This window comes from Helianthus annuus, chromosome 13 (genome assembly GCF_002127325.2).
Source record: "Helianthus annuus cultivar XRQ/B chromosome 13, HanXRQr2.0-SUNRISE, whole genome shotgun sequence".
Lineage (NCBI taxonomy): Eukaryota > Viridiplantae > Streptophyta > Magnoliopsida > Asterales > Asteraceae > Helianthus > Helianthus annuus.
This window is the reverse complement of record NC_035445.2, coordinates 85,951,070-85,965,553: the sequence shown is the minus strand read 5'-3', so window position 1 is coordinate 85,965,553 and position 14,484 is coordinate 85,951,070. Positions and strand designations below refer to the sequence as shown.

Below are 14,484 nucleotides of genomic sequence, written 5' to 3'. Positions count from 1 at the left end.
ATATGGTTTAGATTAGTTAGCCCATTAAGTTAGTGTGCCCAAAACCCAAAAGATTTTGTATTTCGTTAATTGCATTGTTTATCGAATGCTATATTTTTTCAACGGTTCACGGTTGTATGAAAAAACCAGTTTAAATTACTTATTTCGTTAAGGCCTAAGGGCACGTTTTTTCGAGCTCAAACAGGGTACAGTAATTCTCAGGGCCGGCTCTGGCTAAACGGATTGCTCATGAAATAATCCACACAGGGGAGTACTTGGTTAGTAATTTGATTTCTGACCATGATCAACTTGTTTTAGTGAGGGATCAAATGATGCAGCTTAAAGAGAGAGTTGATCAGAGTCGTATAACCAAGCAACTTGATCCAAAATTTGACCGATTTTCAAAGTTGATTGGTTATCAACAACCAGTAACTAATGCTCCCCCTACTATCCGTATGCCGGTTGGTATAAGAAACAAAGGTCGCGGCTCGCATAGAAGGATTAAATCTAAGAAGGAACAAATGATCAGCCGCAAAGGGAAAAGGTCAAGGACATGTAGCGTATGCAACGAAAAAGGTCATGACATTCGGACTTGCGGTGAGTTGAAAGCCAAACAACAAGGTAAACATGAAAAAAAGAAGATGAAGGGCGTCCAGATTGAAAATGTTGGCAGAGACACAGACAATGAGGTCGAAGACGACGAAGATGAATTTGAAGATTACAGTAGCGATGATGGATCTGAAGAAGAAGATCAGTGGGAAGAGGTTTCGGAAGATGACGATAATGAGTAGGTTTTTTATAAATGCACATGCGAAATACACGAAACACATGCGATTGTATTTTCATCTGTTTATATCATAATATCATGCGATTTATAGGTTAAAACATGCGATTTTATAAGCTTCAGTGTATAATCATTCGTAAATGCGATTTTCACTTTTATTACATGCGATATTCGAGTTATCTTTAGTTTTGTTGTGTGACGATGATGGCTATATCATTCATGCGATTTAATATCTTATATAGCAAACATAATACGTGTTCAAAACATGTACAAAAAATATAATAATAGTTATTGTCTAACACAGCAACAACCACAAAACGATTAAAAAGAGTTTTTAGTTACTTGAAGCAAATATTTTGTCACGTTCAGAAGAGCTGAACTCCATCTTCTCCTTCACAGTGTTTAGAGCATCTGTCAGGAAAGAATAGGCCAAGTCATCAGCTTGAGATTGCCCTTTTATGTGATCCAAAGCTCTGTCTTTGAAGCTTGATGGTGGTTCTTGAAGTAGCTTTTCTCATACATCTTGATTTTTCTTGATTTGTTCAAGAATTTTTCCCTGCACATCAAGAACCAGATGAGAAGAGGTGACATCAGTGCTTATTTCTGTCAACGTTCTAGTTGACAATAGCACTTTGATTGCAATGTTTTTGATTTTATTTGAATCTTCAGAAGCCATTTTTTTTGTCTGTTTGTTGTGTGTCTTTTTTTCTTATTATATATCTTAATATGGAAGGTAGTTATATCTAGGTTTTTTATATTAATATAGTAAATTTATTATATAGGTAGGGTGGTAAGTTCAGTAGTATTTATTGTAAAATTGATGATTACATGTCAAATTACAGTCACATCGGTAATAAATTAAGTTTTTTTTATATAAAATACTACTATTTTTAGTTTTTAATATTCGTAATTTGTTTTGTTTTTTTTTTTTTTTTTGCATTTTTAGGAGAAAGCAATTTTAATTTTTTTTGCACTGTTTGTATTCAAAATCGCATTTGAATGGGAAACAAATTCGCAAACTTTAAGAAAACCTAAATATATTTATATTTTTTTCTGATATCGCATGTGTAAAAGAATGAAATCGCACACTATATTAAATTTTAAAGAATACTTAATTTTTTACTAAAATCGCATGTGCAATATCGATGAATTCGCAAACTATATGAGATTTCAATGATTTCTTCTTTTTATTGAAATCGCATTTTTATTGTCAATTAATTCGCACATGAAATCATACCCTGCATTATCTTCTTCGGTAATCAGTCCATTGATTTGTTTCATTTCTGAATTTCTTAATTTCGTCAGAAGTTCATTTTAACAGAAGGATTTGGTGATCAGGAATCGTTCGATTTTTGATTAATTGTTATAATTTCAATTTCGGTTTTGATTTTTAGGATCTTACGTTATGATTTTTGAGGTTTGCTGAGTATCAGGGGTTTTGATCCCGTATTTGACGATTTTAACCTTAGCGGTTTCTTTTTATTAATTTTAATTTGATAAATTTAATAGTAAAACACGCTGTTTAAATTAGATGATCGGACGGTTGTTGTTGTAGCGTACATAATGTACGATTAGGTTATTTGTATGATAACCGGCCTCTATATATATATATAGGAACGGGATCATGAGAGAACAGTGAACGACTTTCAGCCATAGGATCTTTGTGATTTGTGGCTAAGACGATGCGGTGGCATTTAAATAATTTATGGGCTATGGATACATGAGCTGCATATATGACAGGGTCTGGGGTTCGGTTATCCTGCTTTATGAAGTTAAATGGAACAACCAGTTGTCTGAAAGAACGGATTATGAGTAATGGGTTCTGTAAATGAAGGGAACATCGTGATTACAACCAAAAAGTTTATGGGTTCAAATCTCACAAAAAGTCGATGTGTAAATATTGTCACAGGATGCAAAAGTTCTACGACACGTTAAACCAAATCGTATACCATAAATTCTTCAATGAGTATAACTAAAATTTGTACCTTTGTTGTTTATTACCAAAAACAGAAATAGAAAGATTATAGATCAAAATCTACATACACCTTGGGGCAATCCAATATAAAAGAATCCCCTCTTTACAACACCTAATTATATGACCATTTTGTGCAGGCAGGACCTTAGGGTACCATCAAATCAGATATATCCGGGCCGGGTCGATTTCTACAACGCTACGTTAATTCAAGCTGCACATGTGTGAAACTCAATAACCGTCCGATTATTCTAACTAGCCAAAATTCTGTGTGATTAACGGTGTGGTGGGTGAAAACCCGATTTTGTCCTTGTTGGAGGAGAAATATGTAATTATACTAATCTTCATCATCGGCTATTGCTGCAAAGGAGAAGGGTTTGAACTTATAACCATCGCCTCCGTAAAACTTGTTTTGAAATTCCACCCAATGTAGCCTCAATGCGTGAAGGAAAGCGCTTAGCGTCTCCATCATGAGTAATATAAATGCAGTTGCAAATGCAAAAACTGCTAGTCCCACCATCCGAATTAAGATGTTATTATACCTGAAAATCACATTAATTTTTATTCTCTAACGGGTCAAATTGGTAATTTCAAAAAAGATAGCTAAAAAAATGTCAAACGGATCAAAAGTCGGCTGACTGGTAGCCAAAATACACAAACCTCTTAAATTATTTTATTCGAAAGGGTAAAATGCCATTTTCGTCCTTGAGGTTTGGCCAGCTTTGCAACTTTTGTCTAAAGGTTTGTTTTTTCGCATCTGGATCCAAAAGGTTTGAAATCTTGCCATTTTCATCCGTCTCGTTAACTTCATCCATTTTTCTCCTTTAAGTCAGGGGTATTTGCGTCTTTTTTGTTAACTTAAAGGGCAATTCGGTCTTTTTCACTTTATGTAAAAAGACCGAATACCCTGAAAAAGACTTGTACATTATGCTAAATGCTTGTACATAAAGTGAGAAGGACCGAATTACCCTTTAAGTTAACAAAAAAGACGGAAATACCCTTGACTTAACGGAGAAAAATGGATGGAGTTATCGAGCCGGATGCAAATGGCAAGATTTCAAATCTTTTGGATCCAGATGCGAAAAAACAAACCTTTGGACGAAAGTCACAAAACTGGCCAAACCTCATGAACGAAAATGGCATTTTATTCTATTCAAAAAGTTCACTATACTATTTTTAATTAAAAGAAAAAAATAATATAAAATCGGAAAAAAACATGTTTAGAAAGAAGAAACTTACCCCCAAGCAAGAAGGAGAACTTTCTCATAGAATACAGTGGACAATTCTGAGTGTGCTAAGCTGTAATAAATATAAACTATCTAAAATAAAGACACAGTAAATAATAAATGCCTGATTATTAAACTTAACTAAGGTCTGTGAATGGTGTACCTCAAAGCCCATAATCGAAGGTATGAAGCAGTGTTAGAAACTGAACCAAGTACAAACTCGATAGAATGTATCATTTGATGTACAAAAACCTCACTGAAATTAAATTCCTCTTCATGCTGCCGTGGAGAACCGGGGTCAGAATCTGTATCAATCTCAGACGACCGAAGAATCCCATATGCACGACCTTGAAACCTCTAAAAATATCAAACGATAAAACCATTAACTTTGCAAGCTGATTATATATTTATATATTAATCTGAAATCAAGATAATTAGATTACAGTACTACTGGAACAATATTTATAGTTTTTAGTCAAGTGTTAATGGATGAGCGTAGATAGAAACGGGTAGTACCTCAGTATGGAGTTTCCTCAAAATAAAAGGCTTGGGGAAAAGCATCCATGGAACAGCAACAAGAGCCGAAAGCAACAACAGGATCTGCAAAAATCTGTTATTAGAAAACCACTGGGGGACTGGTTGATCAACTACGTAGAGTATGATGTGTACAATATAGAAGACATAGTAGTTAATTATAGATGTTTTATGAAGTGTATCATGTATGGTTATAGACATGGTATATAACTTCAGATGTGTTATGTATACTGATTATTGTATAGCGTGTAGCTGTATGTGCTTAATTGCGTAGAATGTATATTGACTGTTAATTGTTAAGTCATACTCAGCGTAGCTGACTTTTAGTATGCACATCAGGTAGTTCGAAGAAGTGACGGCTGGCTTGTGGCAAGGCTCCACGCTAAAGACTGGCATCCCCTTGTTATGATTTCAGTGTTTTAGACAATGTTTAAATTCAGTGATTTGTAACGACTTGAAATGTTTCTGCTACATTTGTTTTTAAATTGAATGGTATTTTATTTTCTAACTATTTGCCAAAGAGTAAATCCAACGAATGTGACCCCCGGGTTTTTGGGCGTTTCATTTCATGCATAGTACAAATTTTGGGTGACAATGACATTCGACCTGCTCCGGCTCGACCATTTGACATGTTTCATTTTTAGCTAGTTTTTTTTTGTTACCCGTTTGAGGTAAGATAACCCGAACCAACTGTATCTTAACTAAATGGGTCGAAACCGACGCTTATAATTCTAAAGGATCAACAATAAAGAGAAACAATAGAGGGGGGGGGGGGGGGATATTCCACGGTCCTCCCAACCGCCGAGGTGATCCCACCTCGCAGACCGCCACCCAGCAAGCCTGAGTCTGGGGGTAAATCCGCTACCGTAGGGGCATTGGGAACGAGCAAGACTCGAACCCGCCACCTCCGGGTTAGAATGCGGGCTGGTGGCCATTGGGCTGACACCCAATGGTTAATAAAGAGAAACAATAAGTTGTACCTGAAGGGGCCGTTGTCCCCAAAACAGTTCGTTTTCACCAAGATCATCAAAAGGACTCAGGAACATATAAATCATCACATGATAAAGATCGGCTTGAGAACCAGTGCACCACTTTATGATAATGAGAAGCGAAAGATACCCAAAAAGGCTGTTTAAAAATATCATCTGTGGCACAAACTGATACCTGACAAAGTTGCACCAATCCTTAACTAATGTCACATATCTACAAGAGTAAAGTACATGGATAGTCCCTGTGGTTTTCCAAAATTTTGGATTTGGTCCCTAGCTTTTCATAAGTACACAGACGGTCCCTGTGGTTTGCACTTTGTAACGCATTTAGTCCCCAGCCAACAAATATAAAGGTTTTAGGAGGTCCAAGTTAAGGACTAAATGCGTTACGTGCAAACCACAGGGGCCATGCATGTACTTTTTACAAAAACTTGGGACTAAATTTGTTACAAAGTGCAAACCGCAGAGACCATCGGTGTACTTTTGGAAAGCTAGGGACCAAATCCAAAATTTTGGAAAACCACAGGGACTATCCGTGTACTTTACTCTATCTACAAAAATCAAAGTACACTACATAGAGAATCATAAGATCTATACCTGATATCCAGTGAGTTGTTGAAGAAAATTGAATTAAAGTAGCTTAACATGATTCCGAGATTCATCTGGGCAACACCGAACAATATCGACATCTTCATTTTAAGAGAGTTCAAGAACGGTAGCTCTGAACGACTCCCGCGCCAACTAGGGTCTACACCAAATGGATATGCATCACGATATTTGATTAAACCGACTGTATATGCATCACTGTTAATTGAAACAGAAAATGGTTGTTTAGTGCTAGTAGACGAGAAGCTATCTTCAACAGAATTATAATAAATAGGGCTGCAAATGAACCAAACGTTCAGCGAACAGTTCGTGAACCGTTTGATGGAAAGTTTGTTTGTGTTTGTTCATTTAATATATGAACGAACACGAACAGAAAATTCCGTTCATTTAGTTGATGAACGAACATGAACAGAGGCCGTGTTCCTTCATTTATGTTTGTAAATGTTCGGTAACGTGTACGTTTATGTTCGTTTGGGTCCGATAGTTTATTAGTGTTTTTGGTTTTTATATTCTATTTAATACTTCAAAATTCCGACAAATAAAATATTTAAAATGCTTGTTTGTTTCGTTTGTTTCCAATTGTGTTCATAAACGTTCGTTTGCGTACGTTGCCTAAATTTAATAAAGGAACACGAACACGTTTATTTTCCTTAACGAACGAACACGAACATAAAATCTTGTTCGTCTTCGATAAGTGTTCATGAGCACATAGAGAACCTTAACAAACGAACACGGTTTTGTTCGTGTTCATTCGGTTCGTTTGCTGCCCCAAATTAATAATGAAGAAAAAAGTGTCCGGACATAATATATGAAAACGTAAAGAAAAATATACCTGCACGAATCGTCCCGGCATTTATAAGCAGAATCGCCAAATATGTGATAGGGAACAGAAAAGAATTCATTGTATATTAGTCCACAATAGATTGAAAACAGTGACATCAAGAGAAGCACATAACGACCACCGAATAACATCTCCATGAAGCTCCCAAGTTTCTGCCATAATGAATGAAAAACAAAAAAAATTAAAAAGCTAAAAATTGACAATGTATTAATAACTGTTTTATAAAAACAAGTGAAAATTGTTTTATACTGCTGTAAGTTTTGACAAGAACACTATTTTGTGACATCCCAAAAAATAAACTTCTATTTCTCAATGTGAAAAAGAAAAACTTTCAAAGGCAATCTGTATATGCCTTAATTTTGACATTAAAATTAATTGCTGCATAAAACTACAAAAGACGTAGATAAACTCATAAGAGTAAAATGCCATTTTCGTCCCTGGGCCAGTTTTGCGACTTTCGTCCAAAGGTTTGTTTTTCCGCATCTGAATCCAAAAAGTTCGAATCTTGCCATTTTCATCCGGCCCGTTAACTCCATCTATTTTTCTTCGTTAAGTCAGAGGTATTTTCATTTTTTTTGTTAAATTCAAGGGCAATTTGGTCTTTTGAATACTTGTACATTATGCTATATGCTTGTACATATGACAAAAAAGACCGAATTGCCCTTTAATTTAACAAAAAAGACAAAAGTACACATGACTTAACGGGAAAAAATGGATGGAGTTAACGAGCCGGATGAAAATGGCAAGATTTCAAACCTTTTGGAACCAGATGCGGAAAAACAAACCTTTGGACAAAAGTTGCAAAACTGGCCAAACCTCAGGGACGAAAATGGCATGTTACTAAATTCATAATGATTTTTTAGTTAAAAGCACTAGATTTAAATGTCAATACATATATAACAACAAAACAAAATTACTTTGATATAAGACGACCACATGGATTTATAAAAACAAAATCAACGTTCTAAGAGAACAAACCTGAGAACTAAGCTTCCCTTCACGAGCTATGAGAATCAATGCACCGATCAATAGACATATTCCATGTCCCCAATCCCCAAACATGACCGCAAAAAGAAATGGAAAAGTAATTACAGTATAAACTGCTGGATTGGCTTCCTGATATTTAGCAACACTGCAGTAAATAGTATATAGACATCAATAACTCCCACGCACAAAATAATAACATATGCAGTCAAATATGTAGTGTTTCATCAAGAAAAACTAATATTGATTTGACTAATATGGAAATGAAACATAGGTTTACCCATAGGCGTCAACGATTTCTTGATATGCATTTGTGAAAGCGTTCGTTCTGAAATATGTTGGAGGTGATTCCACAGCATCCATGACATGGAATATGATGCCGACTTGTGAGTTGCTGTCAAATGTTGCTCGTTGCAGCGCCTCTTGAATCTAATGTAAAGTATAACGTAGTTCAACAAATAGAAAGCAATAACTTGAAAAGGAATATACGATATAAATAAAAGAGAAAAGTAAACGGATGGTCCCTGTCGTTTACCAAAATTTTGGATTTAGTCCCTAGCTTTCTAAAAGTACACATATGGTCCATGTGGTTTGCACTTTGTAACTCATTTACTCCCTAGCCAACAAATCTAAAGGCTTCAGCATGTCAAAGTTAGGAACTAAATGTGTTGCAAAGTGCAAACCACATGGACTAAATACGTTACAAAGTGCAAACCACCGGGACCATCCATGTACTTTTGGAAAGCTAGGGACTAAATCCAAAATTTTGGTAAACCACAGGGAACATACTTTACTCTAATAAACAATGCACATAAATTACCTTGGGTTTGGCAAAGATTGGGCACCATCCCTCTCCAACTAGACACTTCTTTGTAACATCAAAGTTTAACATATTCAATGTATCAAACACAGCTTTCTCTCTTTTAACCTACAAGATCATCTCATTATATAAAGATGCAAACAATATCAAAGTTTAATGCAGTTAACACAGTAAAAAAACAGATATTTGAGATATAGGTTATCGTGGTGGGATATTGGTAATTTTAATATATATATATATATATATATATATATATATATATATATATATATATATATATATATAGAGTAAGGTTAACATACAAAAATCCTTATCATACATCAAGTAGGATACAATGGTAACCGTTGGATCAGGGGTATAATCACGCATGGGACCACATAATCACGCATGGGACCACATAATCACGCATGGACTATAATCACGCATGTTCTATGATAATAACGCACGTTATATTTTTTGTCATGTATGTTAATGTAGGTTAAGCCTTGAAGTACATTATACTTTCTCTCTCTCTCTATATATATATATATAGGGAGAAGATCATGCGAGAACCACCTCTTATTGTGAGAACCGCGAGAACCAATGTGAACACACCAAAAATGCCTAAAAATAGCTAAAAATCACACAATTTTTTTTTTAAAAAAAAAATTTTTTTTGGCCACTAAAAGTAGCGATTTGAGCATAAAAAATATTTAAAAAAAAAACATTTTTTAGATTTTTTTAGGTTTTTTGGGGGTTTAGTTTTTAGCTTGGGGGGGGGGGGGGTAGGTTTTTTAGCTATTATAGGTTGTGTTCACATTGGTTCTCAAGGTTCTCACAATAAGGGTGGTTCTCGCATGAGCCCCTCCCTATATATATATATATATATATATATATATATATATATATATATATATATATATATATATATATATATATATATATATATATATATATATATATATATATATATATATATATATATATATATATAGAGGCCGGTTATTGTACAATATCCCTTAACGGACATTACGTACGCGATTTGTGTTTAACATGCGATTTTGTAATTTTGGGGATTCCGAGTTTATCAGCCATGCAAATTTATACATGTCCGGGTTTGTATAACATGCGATTATGGGGAATTCGAGTTTATCAGCCGTGCGAATTTGTACATGTCCGGGTTTGTATAACATGCGATTATGACATGTCCGAGATTATGTATAACATGCGATTTCTAGTCGCGTACGTAATGTACATTAAGGCCAATTGTACGATACACTTTTTTCTCTCTCTCTATATATATATAGCAATTTAACACTAACAGTTCAGCATACTCTCCTACCATTAACAAATTAACCTTTTGCAACTTGCAAAACACTAGCAATTGTAGCAAGTAGGAACCCATTAAGACTTAAAACACTAACAATTAACAATTAAGACTTAAAACACTAATAGCAGCAATAAGAAGAAAGACGAATGGTGGAACTAAGAAGAAAGGTACTGAGATCGGAAAAATATCGGTCAATATTGCCGATAATTTGGTACGAATATTTCACACCGATATTTTACATGGGGGCCGATAACCGATATATCTATATCGGTGATATGTAACCGATATTAACTACATAGAAGTTTATATTAGTGCAAAATAAAAAACCTATAAGCACACCTTACCATGTTCATCCATAGTGTTAAGTGAAACCCGATGGAGTGAAGAGCAGCATTCCTATGACGAATTCCAACATCCAAGGTGGTTTCCAATTCAGAAAGCCGTGACAAAACCTGCAAAAGGATAGGTTGAAAAAATAATGTTTTCAAAAAGAAAATCACGTGTAGTTGCAGGTTCAGAACAAGCATCAATAGCGAAACAAAAATCATATCTACATTTTATATTTTTTAAAGTATCAGCACTATCCCTTTGAAAACAAACCTCTTGAGTTATTTGAGTCTGCTTTGTTAAGTCTTCTGGAACAGGATAACAATTTGCACCAAATGCTTCACAGATTTTAAGTATTTTTGTCTTTGCCTGCTCTCCGGAAAAGAACACTACAAATACAGTTTTTTCAACCTGTACAGAAACATATAAACTACATTCATTTGAACTTTAAATATAATCAACTAGTATTTTGACCCGCCGAGCGTTGCGGCAGTGTCGAAACTTAAAGTAACTCCAATCTATACCGTAAGATATTTGACCCGACTCGTTTCCGAACAAAAATTACGTCAAAACGTAGACCAACTGAAAACACACATAAAAATTAGCACGAAAACATATTATATTTGACCTGGCTCATTACCGAGAAAATTTACGTCGAAACGTAAACCAACTTGGATTTATAATGAAACTTACTTAAAAATAAGCACGTAAAAAATAGCTTTTTACGTTAAAATGGTACCACGCATTGCGGTGGAGTTGAAACGTAAAGTAACTCGAGTTTATACCGCCTAGTGAAATCGTATTATATTTGACCCGACTCGTTTCCGAACAAAACGTAGACCAACCAAAAACGTACATAAAAGTAAGCACGAAAATGTATTATATTTGACCCACATACATAAAAATAAGCATGTAAAACTTGAGGGGGTCCAAATGACATTTTACAAAGTTTTTATAAAGCTGAGGGGGTGTAAGTGGCAATGCTAAAAGTTGAAGGGTTGAATACAAAAAAAAACATGAGTTGGATGGCATTGCTTTAAATTTGGCAAAAAAAACAATAAAAATAGAGGTTGTGTCTTAAGTACTATTCCTTTGGCAAAAAAAAAACAACAAAAATAGAGGTTGTGTGTTAGGTGCTATTCCTAAGACACCCTCTTTTGTTATATATAATAAATATAGATACTGATGTTTAAGCAGCAGAATGATGATATTTTAGTTATATAGAGTGTAAGTATGTATTTGTATTTATGAGATGTGAACGAACCATTTCAGATGATACAGGATCCATGATGAGCTCATCCGCAGGGGCCTGATTGAAAAGCAAATTTCCCCTTGTTGCACGGAACAACATTCTCTCAAACAATAATATCTTCGATTTCGGGATAATCCCACTTATAAATCTAAGGCCAGATGAATTTGGCGGTCCAGATTGTGTCGCCTGTGTGATAAACAAACTTTGAGTATCTATGTGATGGCACTCCAAAATGCAAAATGCACACAAGATTTTTACGGTTTTACCTGCTCAAGCAAGGAGGCTGACTCCGGATAATCACTAGGGTACACATTATCGTCTAATTCCGTGCCTTCTGCAGTATCGTAACTCTTACCTGATACAAGAAAGACTCCTGCCTGGAGAACATACTTACATTCAGAATAATGTTCTGGAAATAGAAAATTTACAGTTATAAAACTGGATGTTTCCGTTACTGAAAACAAGCATCAAAACGAACAGCATGCACAATGTACCTTCTGCAGCACGATCTTGAACTCTAGCAGCTCATTATACGTTTGTTGTAGTTTCTCACTGTTGGCATTCATCTCAATAAGTTCGTGTTCATGCTCAGCAAGTTGTGTCTGTAATTACAAAATAATAATATGAACAATATTTAGTTCTAAAGCAAGTTAACCTCCTCAAAGAGGGTATGTTTTTTGTTCTTATTTTTCCTCAGTGAGCTTGAAAGAGCAGACCTCTAATGCTTCCAAGTCGACATCTGGTTGCAGTGTAGGAAGAGCAGAAGATTGTAGTCCGGCTTTGTGTATCTGATCTTTGAAAAACCGAAGCTTTCTTGACATTTCAGCACATCTTTTTACCTAAAAACCAAGGAATGATGTGCAAGAAAACATAAACTGAGATATACATAGACCTTGCTTTATACTGGTGATATATAAACACATAAATTTAGGTCTACTTTTTGCTGGTACCATTTCATATATATACACACACACACACATATCATAGTGCTGCTGTAAAACCAAATCATATTTTATTGAAATGATTACATAAAACAAAATCCAAATTGTATAGAACCATCTTCGATGGAAGAGTTTAGGCTCAAAACAAAAACAAAACTTTAATTTAGCAGTATAGCATAATAAAAACCACAGCCAAAAACATAAATCTACATGAATAAATTAACAACTGAAGGAAGTTATGAATTTGGTATAATATTACCTGATTAACAAATGTTCTTTGAAATGGGCTTTTATCATCATTTAACTGCCAAGAAGAATAAAATGCAGTGAATTAGAAAATTGCATGAGTTATATATGAATAAGAGAAACTAAGTGAGTAAAAGAACCCTGACAATTGGAATTGCACTTTGATCTCAATGACTTATATACCATATCAAACAATCAAAAGAATTGCAACTTTCAGTTAGTTTTCTTTTTATATAAAGATCCTTGTTTGCTTGCAATTACTGTAACCTGATCCAGCCTTCTTTTATCAAGGCAAAAAAAAACTATATAGCTCTCAGCAAGACCTAACCACTATCAAACAAAGAACAAAGTATGTGTGAATTGTGAAAGAAAGGTAAAAATCACTCATCGTTCTGCATCTCTCAAACAACTTAAGCCTCTAAAAGTGCATCCACGTCTGTTACAGCCCAATAGTCTGGTGGGCGAGAGAGCCCATTTGGTCTATTAACCTCACATCTATTGCCTATACAGCCGATGTAGGACAAGTCTCATACCTTACAATGGTTCCAATCCGTAACAACATCATCACTATTAGAGTCATCCTAAGAGATTAGGATGTACAAAACATACCTAAACATGTTCTTCCGCTTTAACAACAATCTCTGTGAAATCACCATCACTCTAGTGACTAGCTCATTCCTCTATATCAAACTTATTATCTCAAATAGTTTTCTTACTCTAAGCCTAATCTACTGAGAAAGGACCAATATCATAAAACCTTCTAGCACCCTATAAATCATCATCACCTATGACAATATTTAACCTATGCTACCAAATTACCTACAAAAATCAAGTAAATTCAAAAGCTACAGCTACATTAACCCTAATTTAACACTACACAGTATTAACTAACTCAAAACAACAAACTACTTGCAACAAATTCACAGCAAAAGATATCAATCCTCTAAAATAACAAACATCATACACATAAACCTCCATCAAAACATTTAAAACCTAAATATCAAACGTCATCAATCCAGCAACCATTCATACAAACACACATTCACATACATATACATATTCATATACAAAATAAAGTCAGATCGAAAACATACGTCACGGAACTGAAGTAGACCTAATTCACCGAGATAAGATACAGCACGATGAGCAGATTCAACCGGAATGATTAACTGCACGAACGTCATCTTTTCCGATCGCATGAGATCCATTTCCGGCAAATTCTTCAACAATTCCATGATTATTCGCTAATCTAAACCGTTCCTATAACTAAAAACTGAAGATATACCGATTGATGATACCGAAATTGCAGATATCTAGGGCTAGATCTTCAGATCTGGCCTCTGTAAATTCATACTGCGTGCAGTTTCTGGATCTAGAAATGCATATGATACAGGGGAATTTTATTAGTTATGGTTTTTTTATTTTATTTTATTTTTATTTTATTTTTGTTTGTGTGTGTTTTTTAACTGTTTTGGGTAGATGTCAACGGTCTCTAGACGTGATAATTTGCCTGATAAGTGCCTAAAAGTTTGTAAATCCGGCAAAGAAATGGTTTACTTTACCATTAGGATACTCTTTAGTATTTTATATTTCTTCATTTATTTAATTGGTACAATTGTTAATCGATATGATTACGATATGATTACGTGAAGAGAAATGCCTTAAGAGGCGTGA

General features: G+C 34.8%; 1 protein-coding gene across 1 annotated transcript; it reads right to left on the bottom strand.

Annotated features, from left to right (window-relative positions):
- Nucleotides 1-2,682: 2,682 nt before the first annotated feature.
- Nucleotides 2,683-14,228, bottom strand: LOC110898473 (V-type proton ATPase subunit a1). The gene is made up of 18 exons (XM_022145256.2): nucleotides 13,905-14,228; nucleotides 12,824-12,868; nucleotides 12,340-12,462; nucleotides 12,118-12,225; nucleotides 11,890-12,000; nucleotides 11,636-11,809; nucleotides 10,645-10,782; nucleotides 10,389-10,496; nucleotides 8,736-8,843; nucleotides 8,196-8,344; nucleotides 7,910-8,063; nucleotides 6,923-7,083; nucleotides 6,082-6,288; nucleotides 5,476-5,659; nucleotides 4,478-4,561; nucleotides 4,125-4,318; nucleotides 3,975-4,034; nucleotides 2,683-3,277 (listed from the first exon to the last, which is right to left on the bottom strand). Exons 1-18 carry the CDS (start codon nucleotides 14,043-14,045, stop codon nucleotides 3,073-3,075), a joined length of 2,454 nt encoding a protein of 817 aa, XP_022000948.1. The 5' UTR covers nucleotides 14,046-14,228; the 3' UTR covers nucleotides 2,683-3,072.
- Between the last annotated feature and the right edge of the window lie 256 nt (nucleotides 14,229-14,484).